Below are 23,454 nucleotides of genomic sequence, written 5' to 3'. Positions count from 1 at the left end.
GGCATCTCTTTACAGCAGCAGGAGATTCCCAAATCCACCTGTCAGATGCAGCAGTGTCTTTTTTTCCAGTTTGGGTGGGGGGTGAAGTGGGGAAACATTCTGATTCTGTCTTAGTGCTGTGTTTCCCGGAATGAACCAAGTAGGACTTCTTATCTGGCAATTTCCCAACACAAGCACCATATAGTTCAGCACTCTTTGTCATCGCTGAATAGAATGCTATGTTCTGAAAGGTCATGCCTTCTGCCTGATCATGTGAATAAACTAATTAGTGTATGAAATGAAGAACTAGAACTGCCAGGCATTTGAGAATTGGCTGAAAATGAAAGCATTGCATTTGAGAAATTCATTAGCAGGGTTGTGCACAATTACATCAAGGAAGATGCAAGTCTAGCTAACTTTAATGCAAACTTTTGAGTTAAATCTAATGAAATAGTCATAATCATGTGACCTCCTTTTTTTTACTACAATCCTGTACTGCCTGGGAGCAAACCTTCTTCCAAGGGGTTTATTTATGCTTTGTCTCTGGAATGCAACAGATTGGGTTTTGATTTTTAAATAAAATCAAGGTTGCATACACATTACCACTTACTCTAGCTCCAGTGATCCCCTCACCCCCAAAATGTAAGTTTTTGTTGGAAGAATGCCAAGATAGGCCCATCACAGTCTTAAGCTCCCCTTAATACTTGTAGTACAAGTATTAATAACATTGCCCTGCCTTATAGCATCATAAAGATTACTAAGATACCATGAAGTGGTCAAAGGAAAAGTGATATATGCATCATTCCTACTATTATGATGTGAAAGCTGAGGGTATAATTGCTTAGGCAGCCAAAGCCACCCACACAAAATAGAGAAAGGCATCAGCCAGCTTGGAGGAACCTCAAGATTTGCATAAGTACAAATTTGCAGGTGAGGAATGAAGTGAATGGAAACCTAAACACCACCACCCCATACCGCAACATTTTGATGCAGATCTCGCTTATACTTCTGATAACTGATCACCCGGGCAGAGCATTACATTTCTAGATGCCTGTGGATTTATTTATTTTCTGAAGTACCTGCTACTTGCACACAAAAATGGTACCTTATTGTGAAAAGGGAAGAGCCACAGCTCAGTGGTAGAACATCTACTTTGCACGTACAGAAGACCCCGGGTTCATTCCCTGACTTTTCCAAGAAGGGCTGGGATAGACTTCCTGTCTGAAACCCTGGAGAGCTGCTGCAATACTAAGCAATAAGCACTTTTGGTAATACTGGTCCGACTCTGTGTAAGGCAGTTTCCTATGTTTGTATGAGATATTTTGATTACAGGTCCAGGATTTTAACAAAGCCTTCACAATAACATTTTAGCAGCTAGCTTCAGAGTTTTGCTGCAACAACAAAGAGTTAAGTGCATCAGTTCTGTGAGACATGCATATGTCACCACAGCACAATTCAAGTGTCCCTTAATGATAACATCTTTTTTCTGGTTCACAAAAGGTATTTCACATTTACTTGGATCAGTACAGGGGGGGTAGGAAGCCAGCAGCAGCGAGAAAGTCCTTGCCTGGAATTAAATCTTCTTTCCAGAAGCATTCTACCGTCCCCGTTCAGCAGATGGCATTCTCATATTCACAACACCTTTTCCTTACATGTTCCAGGGCTGACCTCTGTTCCGTTACAACCGAGTCACACACCACCAACCCCTCAAACACTTTTAGTAAAATCATCTCCTTTGAGAGGGTGCCAAATTTGGATATGGATGAGGAAGTATCTAAGGGGAAGGGCTGCTGTTCAGTGGCAGAGCACATGCACAGCATGCAAACAGCCCCGGACACCAATCCCCAATACTTCCAAGTAGGGCGTGGAAGCACCTCCATCTGAAACACTGGGTAACAGCTGCCAGCTGTAGATACCATTGAGATGGATGGGCCAACAGCCTTTGGGCTCAGTTAAGAAATATGTCAGATCTCTTAAAAGAATTTTGCATGGCTCTAAGACTCTGCTGCTTGCTTGCCACGATCCTCAAGTATCTTATTTTTCCTTTTAATAATTTCAATGGGGGGGGGGTGACAAGAAATTTTCTGCTCCGGGTACCACCTGACCTTGCTACGCCACTGGTCACAGTGCAAGAACCTTTTAGCACCGAGTACATCAGGGATGAAGAACCTGTGGCCTCCACATATTGCTGGACAACAACATCTGACATCCCTTGACCGTCGCCATGCTGGGAGTTGCGAGTCCAACAACAATCAGAAGGAGCCAAGTTCTCCATCCCTGGTGTACATTTAAAATATGTTTTGTTATAACTTTGAATAATAATAATAAAAAACCCCAGCATATCTAAGCAGTGTAGGACTTGGAAGACCTACTATTAGATATAGGAAAAAGGAAAGCCTCTTTTTCCTGCGTTACAGTCATCTCCCACATGGTGGATGTTGCAAGCCTTTTCTTCTTTCTGTTTCTAAAAGCACATGGTTCTTTTCCTCAAGCAACCTAAAGAGTCTTTCCTTCTGCCTCTGTGCTCTCCCTTCCTACCTTTCTGGTTAATGTGCCACTTCCTCACCATCACCACTCACCCTTTCTCTTCCTGCAGTTTCTGACCCATTCTGTAACTCCATACTTGGCAGCATGGAAAGATTTGTAAAGAATGAATACGCACACACAAACACAGGCAGAGCATTTCCAATAGCGAATGAATGGGAATCTCCAGAAGCTGCGGGATATGCATTCATGTCAAGCATTGTATGGGCCCAGAAAGCTACAGCCACTGTCGTTCTGCTCTCCTGTGAACAGCAGGGAGCTTTCTGGATATCACGCACATGTCAGATGTTGCAAACAGCTGACCATTCCCAAGAAAAGCAGGCAAAATGCAGCTGTGGCAGTGGAAGGCTCTGTTCATTTTTATCTACTAGGATGCAGAACAAAAGAAAAACTTCACGGTCCATTAAGTGCTCTGTAGCGAGCTAAAGGTAAGTGATCAGAGCTGTGCAGAACTCAGACATTCTTTGGGAATCGAGGAAGGTGCCATTCGAAGTTAGACCACTGACCCATCTAGCTCAGTTTTGTTTACAACGACTGCCAGCAGCTCTCCTGGGTTTTAGATGGGGGGACAACCCCAGACCTACCTGAAGCTGCCAGGGATTGAACCTAGGAGCTTCTGAATGCAAAGCAGATGCTCTACCACTGAGCCACGGCTGTTCCCCAATCCCCAACATGCATAGATGCAACTGCTTCTGCCCACCTCCAAAGTAATCTTAGATGTAATCCCTGAAAACCAGTTATCCAAACTACTTACTGTTCCATTAAAAAAAAAAGTGTATTGCCAATGTAGCAGAAAGGAGGGGATGTCAGCTCATATTAGCAATAATTCATAATACGGTAATAATGATAATAAAATAATAATAGTAATAATAATTTATTATTTATACCCCAGCCACTCTGGGCGGCTCCCAACAGATTATTATTCATAATAATAATAAAGCGATAAAACATCAACCATTAAAAACAACCCTAAACAGGGCTGACTTCAGATGTCAGATCGTTGTTTATTTCCTTGACATCTGATGGGAAGGCGTTCCACAGGGCGGGTGTTGCTACCGAGAAGGCCCTCTGCCTGGTCCCCTGTAGCCTCACTTCTCAGTGAGGGAATTGCCAGAAGGCCCTTGGAGCTGGACCTCAGGGTCCGGGGCTGAACGATGGGGGGGGGGGGAGAGGGTGAAGATGCTCCTTCAGGTATCTTAAAACACACACAGGTCCTTTTCTCCCTGTGTTTCAAGTTTCATTTTCACATCGCTGTACACACCAGGGAGGTGTGGGGATGTCTTCACCCAACAAACATTACCCAATTTGTTTCCCTGCACTTGTAACACCCCCTCCAAACTCCTATTCAATGAAGCTGTTCTCTGCACATGTGCAGGGGCTGCCTTGAACGTACACATCTCACCTTCCATTTTCAAATCAGATGGAAGCTGGTTTGAGGAGAAATGCATCAAAACAGAAGTATTCCATTAAAAACTACAGCATACATAAGAATTATGGCTAACATCTTGTGTGGTCAGCTTCAAACACAAGTGGTGGAGCAAACTGAAGGCAGAGTAAACCATAAAGTATACACATCATAAATCTCTTTTGCAACCATAAGGTTGCAAAAAATATTATCTATTTTCCTTGTCCATCTGTTAGTCCCACATCACAGGAACAGGATTTTTCCAAAACAAAGTTAATACAAAGAACAATTTCTGACCAAAACTAAACACCACAGTACAAGCAGCATCCTACGCCTCAGAAAGGCATTCTTAGCATTATATCATGCATATCTGTAACATAACTCTCACAGTCCCCTAGATCAGGGGTGGGCAGAGTTAAGGGCTGAAGAAGTATATAAAGGGAAGAGCTGTCAGTCAGCTGTAGAGAACATGCTTTGCATACAATAAGTCCCTGTTTCAACCCCTGGCGTCACTAAGTAAGTCTCTGCTTTTTAAATAGTGCTCCAAGATTTACCTGCTAAAACCAGGTGCAAAAGATATACCTTAGGGAGATCTACAGTACACATTTAAAGTACATACAGTGCACATTTGCAGCACGTTCCCCCCCCCCAAGAATATTGGAAACTATACTCGCCCCATCACAAAGCTACAGTTCTCAACAGCTTTCAACACCCTTTACTAAAGTTCCCAGAATTCCTTGAGGGAAGTCATGCTATTTAAATGTGCATTGCATGTGCACATTTGGATCTGCCCCATTAGAATTAAAAAGGCCCCTCAGAGCACATTCTCAGCTAAAGCATTTGTTTTCTGTTCCAGAAGTGAACTCTGTTCACAGTCCTTTCACACACAAAGTCCACCCCTAGTTAGCTTTCTTCACTTCAGCAGTCCAATTTGGGTGGGAAAAACATTTTTGTTGTTGCTGCTATAGTCAAGCAACAACGGATCTACTGCAAATCAGAGGTCTACCGGTAGATCCGAAATCTACCTTCCACGCACTCTCACCGATTTCAATATATACTTCTGCAGGGCTATTTCTTAACAGTGCACGCGTGCATGCATGCATATTAAGGTTCCGTAGATATTCCTCTGATGAAATGCATGCAACTGAAATCTCTCCCTTCCAAAAGCAATTAATTTACCGGGTTCCAGAGAGGCAGGCACCGATCCACGCTTCTCCTACAGCCAATGCAAATACGCGCCGCTTCTCGACGGGACTTTCAACTATAGCGCTTCAAAGCTTCTCTTGATTAACCTCCCGCAGAATCGCACAGGAAATTCCTTCACGCACTACACTCTTATACCTGGGCTAATGGCACTTTGGTCCACGACTGTTCTATCTAGTCGCCCAAATCGACAGGCGCCCCCACGGATCCGTACAGCCCGGCTTCCCCTCGTACCAAAAGCAACCTGCCTTATCTTAAAAACCGCATAACTCTCGCTGCCCGTTAACATCGCCACCAAATCATATTGACATTCCACTTGCAAAATTCATCGTTATATCCAGGAGCGCGCGGGCCGCGCGCTCACATACCCGCTCTTTCCCCCCGCCCCATCTTAACAGATCCTCTTCCCACTCAATTATAAAGCAAGAGCTAAGCAGGCAAACAGATCCCCCCCAAACCCGATCACCCCCCCGCATGCAACCTTTGCTCTAGACATCTCCTTCTGCTACAATACAACCGTTGGGACCCCTTTAAAAAACACCAGGCCTCCCCCTAGTAACCTCGGCAAGACTTCCCCATTTGCAGCACCCGTCGGATCAGAGAAATGATCTCCTCGTCCTCGGATCAGAAGGATCCAGCCGCAGAGTCCTCTCCGGGTCTCCAAACTCACCCGATGCGGAACAGGAGGGGACCCGCCAGAGCCATGGGCATTCGGGGAAAGCGCTGCCTGGCCGCGCACCGATGGAAAGCGCCGCTCAGGGCCCTGCAAGAAGAAGCGGCGAAGGTTGCAAGCAGCGCTCGGATCCGCAGCAGCCAGCCCAGCCAAGCCATGCTCTGCGGAGGGAGCGCGGCAAGCATCGGACCCGCCCCCCGCCCCTGCCTTTAAAACAGCCCTCCCACCTCCAGCGCCAAGCACGCAGCCGGGCCCGCCCCCTCGGAGCGCCGTCTGGCTCAGAGCCGGAGCCGCTTCCTGCGCGGCTTGGGATGCAGTGCCCCCTGAGGAATCTGGCCGTAAATGCCAGCGGTGGTACCCTAGCGGGACGCGTAGGGCACTGGTAAATGAAGAAGCCCAAGGCTTCAAGAAAAATAAAGACAGAAAATGGACAAAAGTACAGAGATTCACAGTATGTTTAGGGGTATGTGTACCCCTGCATTTCCCCCCGAAAAAAAGCATTGGTATTAGTATTAACAATAATTTTATTAAATTTATATACCAACCTTCAAGAATCACAGTATAAAAACGCAAAAATATGATGACAAATCTGGTTCATTTCCACAACAGCGAAACTGGATTTAGTAAACTTTTTTCTCTCCCTGTGTCTCTTTATAATCCTGCCCTATTACATCATAAATGTGCAGCCTTGACCTGCTTTCAACCTGTTGTTTTCTCCAGATGTATTGGGCCACTGCTCTCACCAATCACTGCCAGCGTGGCTTAAAGGCCAAGGAAGATGGAAGCTGTGGTCCAACAATAACGAGGACGTCAGGTTGGAGAATCCCTTCTTCCCCAAGATAACTGCAATATACCCGCAATGAAGAACACAGAACAGCTGTATCATAAAACAATGAAAAGTGCAGCCAAATCAGACAAGGCATATAAAAACAGCTGAGTATCTTTGAAAAGACAAGTTGAACCTACTGCCCCAGCCTCTTTAATGGCGGGGCTTTCCTCCCCTGTAAAGAAGTCAGTGGCATTTCCCTGGTGCACAAAGAGCAATGTAATATTTTCCTACAGTTCCCTGACTCCACACAAGTGTGTTTGTTTTAGTTTCGAAAGGCAGTGTGTGCACTGTGGCACCTACTGATTAGAGTCAATAGCATCAAATTTCCTTCTCATTTTTGAGCATGTAAAACAGAGTTTACCCAGTAAATACGATGCATTGATAACTTAGGCTGCAAGTCTATGCATACTTACCTGAGAGTTAAACGCATTGAATAGAACAAACCTTACTTCTGAGTAAACAGGATTGCACTTGTTAGGACACTGCTTTCTGCTGCACCACTTCATTTTTAAAAAGAGATTTGTTGCTGTTTTTGCAAACACCTGTGAGTTTAATCATTGCACTAATTCTGAGTCACGGTGCACGTTTGCAGAACAGTAATGCCCTCTGAACGGTATTTACGCTAAAGTAAATATAGCTAGGTTTTTGAAGTCCTTTCCTTCCCAAGACTGTTGCATACATTATTATTGTTATTATTATTATTAATTTCATTTCCATACAGCTTTATATTTTTAAGAAAAAAATCTCAAAGTGGTTTTCAACCTACGCTAAAGCGTCAAACAAAACAATCCTGAGGAAAACATTACAGAAGAAAGTCAAATATAAAGTATACATTCAAAGCAACATAATTAACAGGAAACAAAAATATTATCTTAAAGATTTTAAAATAAAGCATTGCAAAGGAGGTCAACCACAGAATGCACACTTAAAGCAGCAAAGTCAACAACAACAAAGTTATCGTAAGCATTTCAAATGACAACATTACTAAAGGAAGCCAAATATAAAATGCACATTTAAAACAATGTATGTAGTCTACAGCCACATGTCTACTGTAAGGATGACCATGGACATAGTCAGGGGGGGGCAGCTGCCCCCCTAAATCAAGTAAATAAAAAATACTTAACTAAAATAGAAATTGTAGAAAGATTTTGACATATTTTTCTGAGCATTTGGAGTCAAAAGAAATTAATTTAAAACAACTGTTGCTGAGACATTTACCGGTAATTCTTAATCTGCTAAACAGAGCCAGACAGAGGATGATGACAGGTGGGTGTCCTGCCCCCCCCAACATAAATCCTGGCTACGCCCATGAGGACAACTACCATAACCAAGGGAAGCCATACTTACTTCCGCCTATCCAAGTGTTGAAGCATATATTTACTTTCTGATGGAAGCCCTTAATGTGCTTGATGCATAGCAATAATTAATCAATTTAAGGGCAGGGACAGCTCAGTTAGTGGACTTTATTTTTTTTAAAAAAAAACAACTCACCAAATGGCAGAGCATTGCTCTGGAGAGAAGAGTAACCTTGGGTGATTGTTGTTTTTTACCACTATCTTTTTATTTTATTTTTAAGGTGCTGTATGCGCATTCATTCACTTGGGTATAACCATAGAGGCGAACTCAGCCTCTAAAGAATTGTTTGTGTATAAATTCAAGCTTATTTATATATATATATATAAAGGACCACTAAATGCCATGAGCATGCCAAGAATTGAATGGTTTGCTACAATTATCTTGAACTTGATATTCATATGATTGTGGCATGCTTATCTATCCAATACTATTTTTCATATTATTTCATCATCCTGGAGATCACTGGATTATCTTTTTTCCTTTTCATTATTTATCTTTATCCATTAGTTCCTCTTACTTAGTCTTTCAGTACTACCAATAATATCTATGCTAATGATACCCAGTTGTTTCTACCTCCCCCCCCCCTTCCTTTGCTGATCTCTCACCTGTTTTGCATTTATCTCAATCTCCATGCTGCTGGCTCACAGCTCACTGGCTTAGAGACTGACCCCAGCCTTCCTAACTGGGTGCCCTCCACCTGTTTCTTCTGCAATTCTCATCAGCCCCACTCTGCACAGTCAATAGGTCACGCTGGCTGGAGCTGATGAGTGAAGTCCTAATCAGGTGGAGAGGGCCAGGTTTGGAAAGGCTTTCATAGAAGACAGATCCTTTCAGATTCTTACAAAGTAGGCTGGGCAGAGGAAGGAGACAATATAAGCACAGAACGGGGACATCTCACCCTGCCTGATTGTAAGATTGACTCTCAGGCACATCTAAAAGCACTTCTTTGTTTGCTTATTGAGGAAAATGGCAAATCAAAAGAACCAGAATTACAGAAATTCTTCCAGGCATATTAAGAAATATCCCCCTCATTCCTTGACTGTTGTACTAGCCTGAGCCACCAGATGGTGCAGCAGTACAGTGGCAATAAAGTTTGTTTCTGTCTCCACGAATGAACAAACAATGCGTGCACACCATTTTTATTCATTTTTAATGCAACTTATGCTGTTGGATTTGTTTTTTGTGATGCAGAATCTTCAGTGCCAACTGTGAGCAGAATTTGCTTCTACGAAGAAAACTCTGGGAGCTGAGTTGCTTCCTGGAAACTGTATCCTGACATCATTTGCTCAGAGCTCTCTGCAAAGGGGGGACTCGCCCGTATGCTGGCGTTCGCTGATATCTCAGGGAAGATGCACAAGGTCGAAATAAATATGCACAGAGCAGGAGGGAGTAGTCAGGCTTAATGAATGGTTTCCCCAATAAATACTTGCAAGCTTTTATGCTTATTCTCAAAAGATGCTTCTTCAAGATCACCTTCATCTGCGGCTCACATCCCATTTTTCAGCTTCATTTGCTTTCGTTCTATTTTGTTGTCGCCCTTATAATCTACTCTGTGCTCCCCTCCCCCCTTGGGAAGCCTGTCTGTTTCTATGGCAACACCAATATCATGAAGATGGTTTTAGAGTTTAGTGACAGCCGCACAAGACATCAGACAATTAAGGATCTCTAGTAGGGTTTGGCATTGCTGACACCTAGAACACTGCCTTTAAAGCTGTGCACAATATATTTAGAGCAGTGCAGTGCCTTAACTAGCATGGTGCCTTTCTGCATCTCTGTAAATGAGTGAGGGACAAAACAGATAGATTTAACATTTGCTTCCTTAAACGTTTCATCACTCAGTTCCTTCTCTCCCCTCACCATTGCATACGCATACTCCAGGCCAACTCCATCCCTGCAATGACCCACATTCATCCTGACAGCTGCTCATAATCTTGACAGTGCCAGCTGAGCCCCGGCAATCTCATCTTTCTGTTTTCAGGAGGATGGAGTGAATGAATGACACGCCATACATTTAAAGCACACAAGTTCCCCCCAAAGAGCCCTGGGAACAGTAGTTTGCTAAAGATGTAGTTCTGTCTGGGGTAAACTACAGTTTGCAGAATTCTTTGTGCTTGAAATGTATGGCCTGCATGCAACTTCAGTATGGGAATCTGTCATGCGCATCTGTTTGAAGCTGGGGGAGGGGTTGAGGAATGCAGTCTTTTGCCCTGTCTCTTGCAAGTTACTTCTGGGTAGATGTATCTAGGATTGCCCTTACTGAGTGGTGTTGAGCAGAGTAGACCCATTCATAGCTGTCAACTTTCCCCTTTTTTAAAGGGAAATCCTATTTGGAATAAGGGAATTTCCCTTTAAAAAAGGGAAACGTTGACAGTTAATAAATAGGCACTTAATAAATAGGTCCATTCATTTCAGTGGGTCTGCTCTGAATAAAATGTAGCTGAATACCCTAAATCAACAAAAGAGCTATCATTTTACTGAAAGCTTAGGGCTTCTTCCTCCCTCATTTTAACCAAGGTGCCTCCAGGCATGTGCTTAACTTGCAGTATTGGTAATAATCCAATCTTGCCTGAAGGCAGAGAGGACATGGTTGAACTGACTGTAGTTAGATTTTTGCTTTGGGACATAGTGGACACAACATAAAGAATAAAAGATGGAGAGACAGAAAGGAAAGGAAAGTACTGGTATGGAAAAAAGGAGACTGAATATATAAAGATGGATGTAGAAATGTCCATGTGGGAATGCAGCGTCTGATGTTTCAGGACAACTTTCTCCCACCAACTGCATCTAAAGTAACTTAACAAACAGTATGTATAACAACCAGCTGTTTATATATATTAACTATCTGTGTAATGCTAGAAGTATCCTCCAGCTGTACCATTTTTAAAAATAGGATACTAGTTCTCTTGCGTTGGCCCTAATAACTTTCCATTCATAAGGATGAACTGAAATTCTGAAAAAGTTTACAATACTGGATTAGGTAAATGGTAAAGGTAAAGGACCCCTGGACTGTTGTCCAGTAAAACGCGACTGTGGGGTTGCGGCGCTCATTTCTCAGGCCAAGGGAGCTGGCATTTGTCCACAGACAGCTTTCCGGGTCATGTGGCCAGCATGACTAAATCACTTCTGGCGCAACACCATGACAAGTGCCAGAGTGCAGAGAAACGCCATTTACCTTCCCACGGTAGCTGTATCTATTTATCTACTTGCACTGGCATGCTTTCGAACTGCTAGGTTTGCAGAAGCTGGAACAGAGCAACAGGAGCTCACCCCGTTGTATGGATTTGAACCACCGACCTTCGCATCAGCAAGCCCAAGGGGCTCAGTGATTTAGATCACAGCGCCACCCGCTCCCCTAAAATACTGGGTTAGCATTGAATAATGTTGAAAGAAAAGCCAGATTTGTTAACCATTGAAAAAAATGTTTAAGATGACAGAGAGACGGACATGATGCTGTTAAAAGTTCATCACTGAAGTGTCCTACTCCCAAAGAAGAGCCAGTTTATTCATAGAACTCTTTCATTAGTCACAGTGATGAGTTACTCTTCTACTTAGAACTTCTCTGTATGATATATTCTTGCGTAACATCTGTGGCTGGGACTCTGCATGTCCTAAGTCCTCAAAAGTGCCATGTTTTGCACTTAGGAAAATGTGATATTTCCCCCATAAGATTTTGTAGCCATAAGATTTTGTTTGATTCAACTAAGACACTAACGCCATCAGATGTTGAGTCCTTTGCTACTGTGATGGCTTTATGGAATGTGACTACATGCATGCCAGGGGTACCATTTGCACCATTTTTCTACTACAGTAACAGAACAGGCCCACGGTATTTTGTGAGCTTCCTTGTTAAGGTATTCCTTTGGTGGCTTTGAATTCACTAATTGTGTGACCCCAATGCAGGGGTGCTTAGCCAGCAATAAATGGAGAAGAACAGCAGCAAGGCTATCCGTAACCCATAGTCTGGGAGGGGGGGTGTAAAACACCACTAATTTAATTTTGCTTTTCTGAAGCAACATTTGGAATCAATGTTCAGCAAGGTCTTTTCTGTTGCCGAGCTATTCTTCCTCCTCAGCCATTACATGCAGTCATTATACTGTCATTGGATCAGGAAGTATGAGAATATTGTGCAAAGGATGGTGTATGTAGACGTGCCTTGTTTGGTTGCGCAGATCATTGAAAACAGAACTCCACGACTATACCTTTTATATTCTGATCACCAGTTCCTAATTCCCAGCTCATGCCCTCCTCTCCCTTTGTGTTCTTCCCTGTTAGAATTCCGTGCCTGCTAGAATCCTGTGAAAAGCTTCTCTCAATGCTACCAACTCATTCTGTCACTTTAAGAGGCGGGGAGGAAGGCTGTTGCTGCGGAAACCAGTGAATACATTGCAACCTCACTGTGGAAGGACAGGAAAAAAACGCAGTGAGTCTACAGTGGGAGGCTTCAGGTCTAACATGAAGCTGACTTCCACTCATTTCTCTAAATTTATCCCCATCCTAGGAAGCTGCATGGGTGGGGAGGAAATAACTGGGATGGATGCAACTGGGGTTAGCATTTGAGGCATTCATTGATGAGGGTGGAGGGGCTTTGTTGCTACATCAGGATGCTGTACAGAAGGACGGAGGACAAGTGAGTGGAAGGAAATAGGGGGTCTTTGCAGCCAATATTCTCCCAAATTTATACAAATGCTTTATTGATTAATTGATTGCCGGGCTGGGAGCCATCCAATAAAATAAAAGGAGGCAGTTTCAATGAGAAAAAGACAGAGAAAGCACATACCTTATCTCAATTTAAGTGCCATTTATTTATTTTTAAATTTTAAATTTTGTCTACCACTTAATCATCAAAACCTGTACTGTAGATGGTTTGCTTAAAACATAAGATAGACATTAAAATCCTCAGAAGTTAAAAATGAGTTGATCCATTAAAAAGTATAAAATCACCGGTTAAAAATATATGTTATGAAATATAAAAGGGAATTACCAATTAAAATGCTGACCCTACTTATCTGGCTTAGGCTTGCCAAACAAAAACATTTTAGAAGGCGCTACAAACAATACAGCAAAGGTGTCTGCCAAATACCAGTGTGCAGGGAGTTGCAGCATAGGGACTGCCCCATTGCAAGACCGATTCCTTACTTGTGCAGAACAGGCTTCCCCTAAAGAATCCTGAAAATTGTAGCTTGGTGAGAATTCTCTGTTACATACCCTTTGAAGGACTACCTTTCTCAGAGTTCCATGGGAAGAGGGAAGGATGGCCCTCATCCTTCCTACTATTCTCTGGGAAGAGCCTGCAAAAAGCTTGACCATAGAGATCTATCTTAGCACCCACCAAGGAGATGGCACGAAGCACAGCACAATAAGAGCCATCGCTTTGCCTGGATATCTGACTTTTAGACATGCAGGGCCCATTAGCTGGTCCTGATTCCTAGTTTTCATTTTCAAAAAGTTTGTAGTGTTTATAGCCTGGGAGGTTGGTGGGAATAATGGGAAATGTGCATTGCCTCCGAGGGAATATGGCAATTCTGTTAAGGCGGTCCATGAGGAGGTGCTTTGGTCTGGATGCCCATGCAAGGGGCTAGGGCCATAGTACTCCTTGTGGAGTAGCACCTATTTGATGCAAGCCACAGGCTCTCCTCAACACTGGTTCGACCCCTTGGTTGATAATCCAGCAGACAGGTTGGTTGAGGTCGTTTGCAACCCAATGCCTTCACCAAACTCCTTACAGCTGTAATCAATAACATTGTGGCCTAAATTCAAACCATACAGTGTCGTCACGAGTGGTCTTTTGGTCAGCGATGCGCTGTGGGGTGGTGGGCTCACAGCACCTGAATGCGCAAATGGCGGATCCCCATGTCTTGGACACATTAGCTCAGTTCTTTCTGGTGTTGGTTTCATGCTGAATTCTTCACTGTGACTCCCCCTTGTATATATCGTCAAAATAAATTCAAACAGTATGGCAGGCTGGGACTATTCCCCTTATCTCACACCGTATGTGGCTAGAGCTATGCCCACTCCAGCTAATGTATTGCAGGCAGGGTTTGCATCCAGTCTGCTTTCATCATCCATATCCTCTCCCCCCCCCCCCCACTTCTTCTTCCAGATTTCCTCACAGCGGATCTCTGGGAAGTGTCCTCTTCTACACCCACCTGTTCCAAGGCTTTAAGTCCTCATTTCTCCACAATGCAAAAGAAGACCTCAGACGAGGTGGCGAAGGAGGTTCCAATACCGAAAGTCCCAGCTGCCAACAAAGGGGCAGTGGAATTCCTCTCGCTCATTGGTGGGTGCCCCTTTTGAGGAGGGAGGAGGCTCTCCTACCCTGTTCTCCCCCATGTAAGGGAGGGGTGCTGACAGCCAGGAGCTTTTTCACTATCAACCTTTGAAGATATAGGAGTCTTAGGGCCAAAGTAGACTGACACTAAAAGCACCACTGGGAAAACCTTTTTTCTTTTTCTTCATAGCAGGCACTGAGGGGCGGGGGTATTGGTATTGCAGCAGACATAGAGGAGGTTTAAACTTCTCCTCATCCTGCCACCCAGCTGCTTTCTAATGAATTTCCCCACTCCACTCCACACTGGGGGCATTTTCATTGGGATTTCAATAGGGGGGAGTAAAAGATCCCCTGCCTGCATGCTGCTGTCTCAATGAAAATGGGAGGGTCCCCCTGCACCTGCTATTATTAAAAAATGAAATGGAATAGGAATATTCTCAGTGTCTAGTTTCCTCAGTTCCAAGCCATTAAGGAACACTATTGGTCAGCGTGGGCATGATTGTATCAGCAGGTTTGATGCTAATTCCTAAGGCAAAACCAAGTTTCCTATCTTCAACAGCCAATTTTGTGAGCCACCTTTTAGACCTGGTACAAGGCTTTGCCAGATTGACTTGCAAGATGGTATGTCCCAGGGCTGGGATGGGGAAACTTCAGGGCATGGAGCCAAATGCAGGCTTCTCTGTCTGACCCTCAGGACTTTTCCCAGAGCCCTTTCCCCCCTCTCCAGGCCACATGCCTCACCAGCCCTGAACTGCACCCTCCTTGAGAGCTTTTCCCTCACTGGAATGTGTCCTCAACCTCAGACAATATGGGAATGTTCAGGGTGGCAGGAGAGGATATATTGTTTATTAACCTGGAATGCAGCCCATTTTCCCCATGCCTTTCCCTGGCTGACCATCCTTTCAAATGCTGTAATGGATCATGGACAAAATACCAGGCACATCACAGGCAAGCAACTGGCAGGCCTTGGGGAGAAGCCAGGGAGAAAGGAGGTCAATATGATCCAGATGACTCCAAACTTAGTGGACTCATTCCTTCAGCTTTTCAGTTAAACACTTCCATATAGAACCTGGTTTGATATTAGGTCTCTGCTCATGAGTTTTAGGGTTGGATCTACCCTTGTCGCCAAAATAATCTGCATCCACCACCAACAACTGGTTTCTGTTCTTGGGGGATATTTTCCCATTCTGTGTGGAAACAGGTTTTTCTCTCTCTGTTTCCCCCAAATGATAATGTTCTACTCTCTCATCTCACAGAACTGAAAGAGATAAAGTACTGCATTTTTGGGGAATCACTGGTTGCCATCTCGGAGAGCGGAGAGACTACAGGGACATTCACCATCTCAGTGGAGGAGACCAGCTATTCACCAGACGACTGGGACGAAGAAGACCTGTACCTGGTCCGTGCCAGCAGCAAGGGGACCATTGATGGCATCCCTTGCACAACGTCCATTACAGGTAACTTCACTGTGATAATTTGGCAAGAGGAGGGTGGTGTTATGGAGAAGGGAGAGAGTCGGCCTACTCCTGTGTCCAAATAACAGCCTTCAGGCCTCAGATTATACAACTGGCAATATGGGACCTTGAAACTATGGATGCAGAGATGGAGCTATAACATGAGAAGAAGAGATTTAACCGTAGAGTATTTGTACCAAGTGGATACAGTCATTTTTTGGTTCCTAGTGCCATGCTTCCTTAGTCTGATAACTGTTTTAGACCCAAGGGAAGAAAAAGCTGAGCAAGGTACCAGCCACACAGTGTGGACATAGCACTTAATATTCTGCTGTATCCCCAATAAGGCCCTGCAATTCCTGTTCCTATAAGCTAAGGTTGTCATACGTCCAGAATTTCCCGGACATAACCGGCGATTGGCCGTCGGAAGCAGTGTCATGGTGGAATCCGCTGAAGCGTCCAGGAAAATCTGGACATATGGCAACCCATGTCAGCAGTGTCGTTTTGGGTAATTTTCCTTAAAAATAGCTCCAAAACTTCATTTTTATTTATTCTTTTGAGATTTTGCCAAAAAACCTAAACAACTTTTCTGTCCAGATTTTCACTTTTTGAAATATGGCAACTGTACTATAAGCAAGACTCTACTACATTTAAAAAATTTTCCACTTCATTGAATGGGACCCATGGGCTATGAAACTTGTTCAGAATTGTAGCCTTCAATCAGCAAAGACCTCCTAATTTTGTGATGTACTTATTTAGTACATTTCTTTCCCACCTTCCCCCGAAGGAGCTCACGGTGGCATACATGGTCTTCCCTCTTCCCATTTTATCATCACAACAACCGTGTGAGGTACGTTAGGCTCAGAGACAGTGACTGGCCCGAGGTCACTCTGCATGCTTCACAGCTAAGTGGGGACCAGAACCCCAGTTTCCCAGGCACTCTAACCACTACACCACACTGCTGTTCCTTCTCCCAGCTATTCCCTTGTCGCTAACAATATGCGTTTAATTTTTATTTTATCTTCTTAATGCAGCTGGTATATGTTGACTAAAAGCCATGGAGTATTATTTGTGCATTCACACCCACTCCCCCAAGCAATCACGTGTTTTGGTAGGCTGCCTAAAACCCAGTGAAACGAATGAGATTTAAGTAGTTCATGCACAATACTAGTCATTCTGCTTTTCTTGTGTAAATATGTTTTGTCTGGATCTGAGAGTTAGTACAAGGCTGATGCTTAGAACCTTCTGCTCTCCTTCAAACACCTCAGTTGAGCTGCTTGTCTCGCTGGAAAAGCAACTAGGCAGAGAATGAAGAAAAGCCAAAAACAGACCACTCTTCCCTGAGATGGGTCAGTAGTGCTTTGCCATTTCATGGCATTGGACAGAGTAGTGTTACAATTGCATCTTAAGCAAACAAAGAAATGGCACAAATTAGGTTGGGCTGACAGCACAGAAAACACCGGAATGCAACATTTTGGAAGAGAAATCATCTGGATCCTGCATAAAAACAGAGTGAACGAATGATATCCATTCCAGAGAAAACAGCTAGTGTGGAATCAACCCAGTCACAGTAAGTTTGGCAGCCGTCACAGTGGTTTCTAGCAGCTATCAGACACAACTTCAGGAAAATTCCGAGAAAGGTAGGCAGCTTCAGGAACTCTTGGTAAAAACTGGAGTATTTCCAAGGGTAATAAAAAGGCAACCTGGGCTTACAGGGAGTGTTTAGGTGGCATAACCTTTAACGTTTGTTTTTTAAACCTTTATCTATTCCTTTATCAGGATATGTAACAAAGAAATTGGAAACTGTGGAGCAGCACAAAAAGGAAAGTGTGAGGGTAAATATCTTTGTTTGTGTCCCCTTCACCATGGCTACCTGGATGCAAGATAACATCTAAACACCTGAAATGAATAAATAAATAAGGAAATTCTCCAGTAGCACCTTAGAGACCAACTAAGTTTGTTCTAAACATCTGTATTCCTGACAAGATTTCTCCTCTTCATATTGAAGCATGCGGGTAGGGGAAATCTTTTCAGGCCTGCCCCCCTTTTGCAGGATTCCTTCATGATCTCCATTTTCTGCTCTCCTGGGTAAACTTACTAGGATAGTTGGCCTTAGGTTAAGGTTACCCGATGTCCCCATTTCCCAGGGACAGACCCCGGATTTACAAATCTGTTCCCTGACAAAATCCGTCTATTTAGTAGAAAGTTGAAAAGTGTCCCCGACTTCACTGAAAAAAATCTGGTAACCTTACCTTAGATCGCTTTGAAATCAGTGGAATATCCAGCCCATTCAAAAACAGGCTGTTGGAAATGCAGTTGTCAGCCCACCTTCCCCCTGTGGGGACTGGGATTTAAAGCAACACTTTAAATCAGAATAAGCCTTCATCCTGATTTGCTTTTGGGAACTGGTCTTGCAGGCCAAACTGGGACCCATAATTAGGCCTTGGGCCAGAGATTCCCCACCTCTGCACTAGAGGGACAAAGGGCTTAGACATAAGTACTCCTGAGTAAAAAAAAAAATTTTTTTTAAGTTCATCTGTCTGGCATGGATGTATCATCTTGTGGTACTTACTCTTTTCTACAGTTCAGAGAGCACCCAGTGGAAACCAGGACCCATGTGGTGAGACGCCAAGACCAGCTTTTTGTGAGCAAAACTGTGGTGGAAAGAGATGTGAGTAAATTCTGACCTTTCTTAAAGGATTTGGAAAGTCAAGCCCAACTCCCTCCCTCTAGGTTAAGGGAAATAATCACACTAGTAATTCAAATCCATGTAACTTTCATGTGTTCCAGCGCGTTCACCTGTAAGTTCCAGCGTGTTCACCTGTAAGTTCATTCCAGCGCGATATCCCTATTAAATCCACACAACCAAAATTTTATTGTACCTAATACTTATTTCTAAACATCCCCCCTCCCTCAAAATACAAGTTTCTAACTGCATTTTCTCTTGAAATAACGTGTTTTAAAATGCATTTTGATTGTGGCTGTTGTTGAATGAGAACTACATGGGAACAATCAAAAAGTGAGTTCTGACTCACACATTACTTATTCATTTAGAATATTTATTTCCCACTTTATAAGCAATTAACAAAAGATCCTGAAATAAAGATTACATTCAAATCTAGGTTCAGGAACAGAAATAACACAATGTCCCTGTGGTGCGGATTATTCACAGCACTGGAAGGTCTGAATCTGGTTAGTTCATACTTAGTTTCGCAAATACTGTATCCCTCAAGCATTCCTAGCTACTGTCCTTGAATGTTATCTATAATAACTTGTTCCACTGGTTGTCATCAGGGATTAACAGACTATGAGACTGTTACTTTCCACTATCTTGTAGTCTAACTACCTTGGAGTCCAGCCTTGTTGCAAGGCTTGTAAAGCAATTTGCACCCTGTTAAGTATTCTAAATAGACAAACAGCAATATGGCATACTATATTTATGTATTACCTTTATACCCCTTCTTTCTTCCATGATGGAATTCAAGGCAGGTGATCTCCAGACACCAAACAGACCCAGATCTCCTGAGCATGTGCCTTCAGATCATGTCCCGGAACAACATTTCTATTGCACATTTCCAAACCCTCCACCTTCATTATCTCAGTACTTACACCAGCCCACTAAGAAGAACAGCATTGTCCTCATGTTGCAGATATGAGCTGGTCTGAGGCCAAAGGAGTCATGCTTAGTACCAAATGCCACCTAGTGAATTTGCAGCTGAGATCTGATTTGAACTGAGGACTTCCCAACTCATAGTCTTCACCACTATGCTGCACAAGCCCTCATAACAGTCAGATGACAAAGGGCAGCAAGATCACGGTTTCCCATTCCTGTCCCACGAATGGCTAAGCCTGTCTTGAAGCACCAAGGAGTGGCATCTATAAGTCCCAAAACAATTTCCCCAGAATGACCTGTTGTTGTCTTGGATTTGGTGAAAATGTCTTTCCTCTATTCTCTCTCACAGGAAGAGATCCACGTTGACACATTTTCTTACAAACGTGCACAGCTTCATGGTCTAGTCTCAGAGTCTGCCAACTTCCTGGTGATGCGGGTGATGGCCAGGAGGCAAGCCGTACCACAGGATGCCATTTTCCTCGCATTTGGCATTGACCAGCACATCTGCCCCTGCACCTATGTGAGTGTGTCTTTGCGGGGGCCCCTGCAGGTGTTGGCAATGCATGAGGAAGTTTGTCTCGGGAAGGGCCGTAGACCAGTGTTACAGCACATTTTGTGCTGACCTATCCAGCTACGTAGGCCCAGCCCTTGGTAGATTGGCAAAGATTTCCACGTGAAGATTTGACCAAAACATGTAGGCCAGCTGACTGTCTAAAGTTAACTATATGCTGGCAGGAGAGAACAAGGCTTTGCTGGCTCACCAGCAGCACCGTTTTAACTCACCTTTCTCGTTCTTCACTTCGCTTCCCAGAGTTCCCTGGGCATCCAGAAGCAGAAAGTGGGCAAAAAGGAGGTGGAGGTGTTTGTCATTGAGAGAGTTGTGCACTCCATGGACGAGGTCCCCCTGTGCTGGCAGTTCTACTTCCTGTCGGATGGGTAAGGAGGCTCCAGTGCAATCGCTTGTGCCCAGCCCTTCCTTGCAGGCAACATAGCTCACTCCCTCTGACCTAGAATAGCTTCTGACAGTCTTATTGACAGCATTCTTACTGTAGGTTTCTTAGCGCAGCCTGGTTTCCTTTGAATGCCAGTGCTTTAAAAAACCCTATTATTATTATTATTACAAATACATTGAGTACAATACACAGGTTGTGTGTACTAAATTCCCCATCTCTCCCTCCCTTATTCCACCCTAAGAACCATAAATGAAACAACTCAGTTGCATTCTGTATGCAAAATGACGTGCAAAATGTGGAGAGGAGAAGAGGATACAGAAGATGTTTGCATCTTCGGTATCCACCAAGAAACATTTGTCAGTTGATTAACTAAAAGAAACGCATTGGTAATGGCAAGAGAACTTCCCGTTCCTAGGCCTGGCATGCCTCATGATGATCCATTCACAGCACATCATGAAGGCACCAGAGTCGCATGCAGCTACAGTCCTGCAGGGCTCCTGCCTATCTCTTACAGTTCCCAGGCAAATATGGGAGGGTCCAGCTGGCTAGTTTTCCTTCTTGCCTCCTCCACCCAGGCATTTATCTCGCCGTGTCCAGGTTGGATCCCCGGCCACCATGGTGATCCTTCAGATGCCCATTCTGATCGACACAGGTAAAAGGCAGGAGTCTGTGAAATTTCCCTCCCTCCACCCCGTCAGCGGTTGGGAATGGTCACCAGAGGCAATTGGGGCATTTGGTAGTTAAACCCCCTCCAGACACCCTTTCTTCATTGGACATTTGTGATCATTTGCAATTGAGGTGGTCACATCAGCTTTCCATACTGTTAGTGCCTGCAAAAGTTTTTGGGGTGGTCACGCTGCTTCATTTCCATGCAGTGTATCTCCCATAACCTCCTGCTGAAGTTTCTTACCTTTTTTATACTACAAATGTTCTAGTTAATTTTTGTTTCAGTTCTGTTGTGCTATTGCCCCTTTGGAAAGCAAAAACATGATAGCAATTGGGGAAGTAAGTAAAGGTAAAGGTAAAGGGACCCCTGACCATTAGGTCCAGTTGTGACCAACTCTGGGGTTGCGCGCTCATCTCGCTCTATAGGACGAGGGAGCCAGTGTTTGTCCGCAAACAGCTTCTGGGTCATGTGGCCAGCATGACTAAGCTGCTTCTGGCGAACCAGAGCAGCACACGGAAACGCCGTTTACCTTCCCGCTAGAGTGGTACCTATTTATTTACTTGCACTTTGACGTGCTTTCGAACTGCTAGGTTGGCAGGAGCTAGGACCGAACAACGGGAGCTCACCCCGTTGCGGGGATTCGAACTGCCAACCTCCTGATCAACAAGTCCTAGGCTCTGTGGTTGAACCCACAGCGCCACCCGCGTCCCTTAATTGGGGAAGTATCTCAAAGCAAACTAAAGTAGACTAAATCCACCATTAACACACTATTATTGTGTCAAGAACGCGTTGCAAGATACACCCACAACAAAACACCAGTCTGGAGAGGCCCAGAATCTGTGCTGGCCTCCACTGGGGACAGCATCTGGGAGTGAATCAACTAACTTGGGCAAAATGCAGAAATGCATTCTCTTTCATTTGGGCATGGATTGAAATTTAACTGCACTATTTATTTTTAAGAGCCAGCGGCGTAGCGTGGGTTATCAGCACCCGGGGCAAGGCAAGTAATTTGCGCCCCCTAACCCGGGGCAAGGCAAATAATTTGCGCCCCCTAACCCAGGGCAAGGCAAGTACAGTAATTTACTCTCCCAAGCAGCAGCAGCAGCAGCAGCGAGGCTTCTCTTTCCCCCGCGCTGTCCTGGAGCTGCCTCTTTTCTTTCCTTTTTTCCCTTTCTCCAAGGCTTTTCGCTTTCTCTCCTTAATTGATTCCTCCTCCACACCGCAGCGTTTCCTAGCTGCTTCCCCCCCCCTTCCCCTCTCTCTCCTCCTCGCTCTGCTTGCCTTGCCCTGCACCGGCAGCAGCAGGCGCAGCCAGACCCCCGCCAGCCAGCCCGCCCGCCCGCCCACCCGGCTTCCTCTCCTTTTTTTGCCCGCGGCAGAAGGCTTCGCTCTCCCCCTTCCGCGACCTCCTCGCCAAGCCGAGCGAGCGCGGGCTCCCTAACCCGTGGATTTTAGTAGGGGCAGAGAGCTGCTAGTGCGAGCGCGCCCCCCGCCCATGTTGCGCCTGGTGCGGCCGGCCCCCCTGGCACCCCCCACGCTACGCCACTGTTAAGAGCCATGGATTTCTAGTATGTGATGGACATCAATCTCTAATTCCCATGTTCCTAACTCTGCTTCAATTTCCACCTCTTCTCAGATGAACCAGACCCTCGTCCAGTCTTCGAGAAAATCCCGCTGGATTGGGAAGAGGATGTGCAGCTGTATTCCCAGTTCTTAGACAGAAAGGTGAGTTGTGTGGCAGCTAGAGTCTTGCCTACGCCCTTAAAATGTGCCAGCTCTTGCCAAGGGTCAATTAGTGGGCCTCCAAATACATATAGTTCTACCTGAAGTACTTGGTACCAAACTGGATAGAGCAACAACCTGAGAGACCCTCCTCTAACAGGGGTTTGGTTTCCTCCCTTCAGGAGGAGCTGCAAGCAAGCCATGCCACCTATGTGCGTCGCCACCCAGAGCTCCGTGCGCTGTTGGCAGATTTCTTACAGCTGCTGCTCCTTCGCAAGCCTGATGACGTGGTCACCTTTGCTGCGGAGTTCTTTGCCCCCTTTTCAGCAGAGCGCCCACCCTGCAGGTCGTTTCGGTCATCCGACAAGCCCAGCCCCTTTCGCAACCACGTCTAAACTATTCCAGCAGAAGAATAAAGACCCAGAGAATGACACTGGGGTTTGCGGAAACTGTTTTTGGAAGTTGCTGGGGGCATGCCCTGCCCAGAGGGGTGCATGATGACTACTGCTGTGTCCAGGGCAGAGGCTCAGTCCTGAGGTACGCTGCTTCCCAAAGGGTGTTAGGAGTGCTGCAGGGAGTAGGAACTGAAACCGCTAGCATTTCCACACCCAGCGCAGAGCTGGCGACTCTGCAAAGTGGGAAGTGGTGGAAAACCTCCAGAATGTGACATTTTGGATCAAATGTATCCTTAAAAAAGAAAAAAGAAGAAGGCAGGAGTTAAACTTTATAACAGACTTCTCTGAATTTAAATTTTTGGCTTTAGAGACGAAAGCTCAGCCAATAAATAATTG

General features: G+C 44.8%; 2 protein-coding genes across 4 annotated transcripts in view; one reads left to right on the top strand and one right to left on the bottom strand.

Moving 5' to 3' along the window:
• Nucleotides 1-6,368, bottom strand: part of LOC308460609 (putative hydrolase PNKD) — a 34,874-nt gene extending 28,506 nt beyond the window's left edge. The window contains exons 1-2 of one of the 2 annotated variants that reach the window (XM_080977195.1): nucleotides 6,350-6,368; nucleotides 5,802-5,894 (exon numbers count right to left, since the gene is read on the bottom strand). In XM_080977195.1, coding sequence (XP_080833321.1) covers nucleotides 5,802-5,842 — 41 coding nt within the window. In that variant the 5' untranslated portion in view covers nucleotides 5,843-5,894; nucleotides 6,350-6,368. Of the gene's footprint in view, nucleotides 1-5,801; nucleotides 6,025-6,349 lie in introns of those variants that run through there. The other variant, XM_080977193.1, reaches the window with a different exon arrangement.
• CATIP (ciliogenesis associated TTC17 interacting protein) lies at nucleotides 843-23,096 on the top strand. 2 transcript variants are annotated; one of them, XM_080977183.1, is made up of 11 exons: nucleotides 843-909; nucleotides 12,262-12,409; nucleotides 14,090-14,266; nucleotides 15,514-15,714; nucleotides 17,488-17,543; nucleotides 18,293-18,379; nucleotides 19,671-19,841; nucleotides 20,133-20,257; nucleotides 20,850-20,926; nucleotides 22,578-22,666; nucleotides 22,846-23,096. In XM_080977183.1, exons 3-11 carry the CDS (start codon nucleotides 14,170-14,172, stop codon nucleotides 23,056-23,058), a joined length of 1,116 nt encoding a protein of 371 aa, XP_080833309.1. In that variant the 5' UTR covers nucleotides 843-909; nucleotides 12,262-12,409; nucleotides 14,090-14,169; the 3' UTR covers nucleotides 23,059-23,096. The 2 variants fall into 2 exon arrangements, with proteins under 2 accessions (XP_080833309.1, XP_080833310.1); XM_080977184.1 differs by lacking the exons at nucleotides 843-909; nucleotides 12,262-12,409 and adding an exon at nucleotides 12,416-12,616.
• The last annotated feature ends 358 nt before the right edge of the window (nucleotides 23,097-23,454 follow it).

This window comes from Podarcis pityusensis (assembly GCF_964106645.2).
Source record: "Podarcis pityusensis genome assembly, chromosome: 1".
Classification (NCBI taxonomy): Eukaryota; Metazoa; Chordata; class Lepidosauria; order Squamata; family Lacertidae; genus Podarcis; species Podarcis pityusensis.
The sequence above is the reverse complement of the archived record's forward strand: the minus strand, read 5'-3'. Positions and strand labels throughout refer to the sequence as shown.

Excerpts from the sequence above, each read along its gene's own strand:
- CATIP (XM_080977183.1), top strand. The coding sequence starts at position 14,170 with ATGCAAAAGAAGACCTCAGACGAGGTGGCGAAGGAGGTTCCAATACCG. Across the intron at positions 15,715-17,487 it reads TTGCACAACGTCCATTACAG|GATATGTAACAAAGAAATTG; the intron begins GTAACTTCACTG and ends TTCCTTTATCAG. Across the intron at positions 17,544-18,292 it reads ACAAAAAGGAAAGTGTGAGG|TTCAGAGAGCACCCAGTGGA; the intron begins GTAAATATCTTT and ends TCTTTTCTACAG.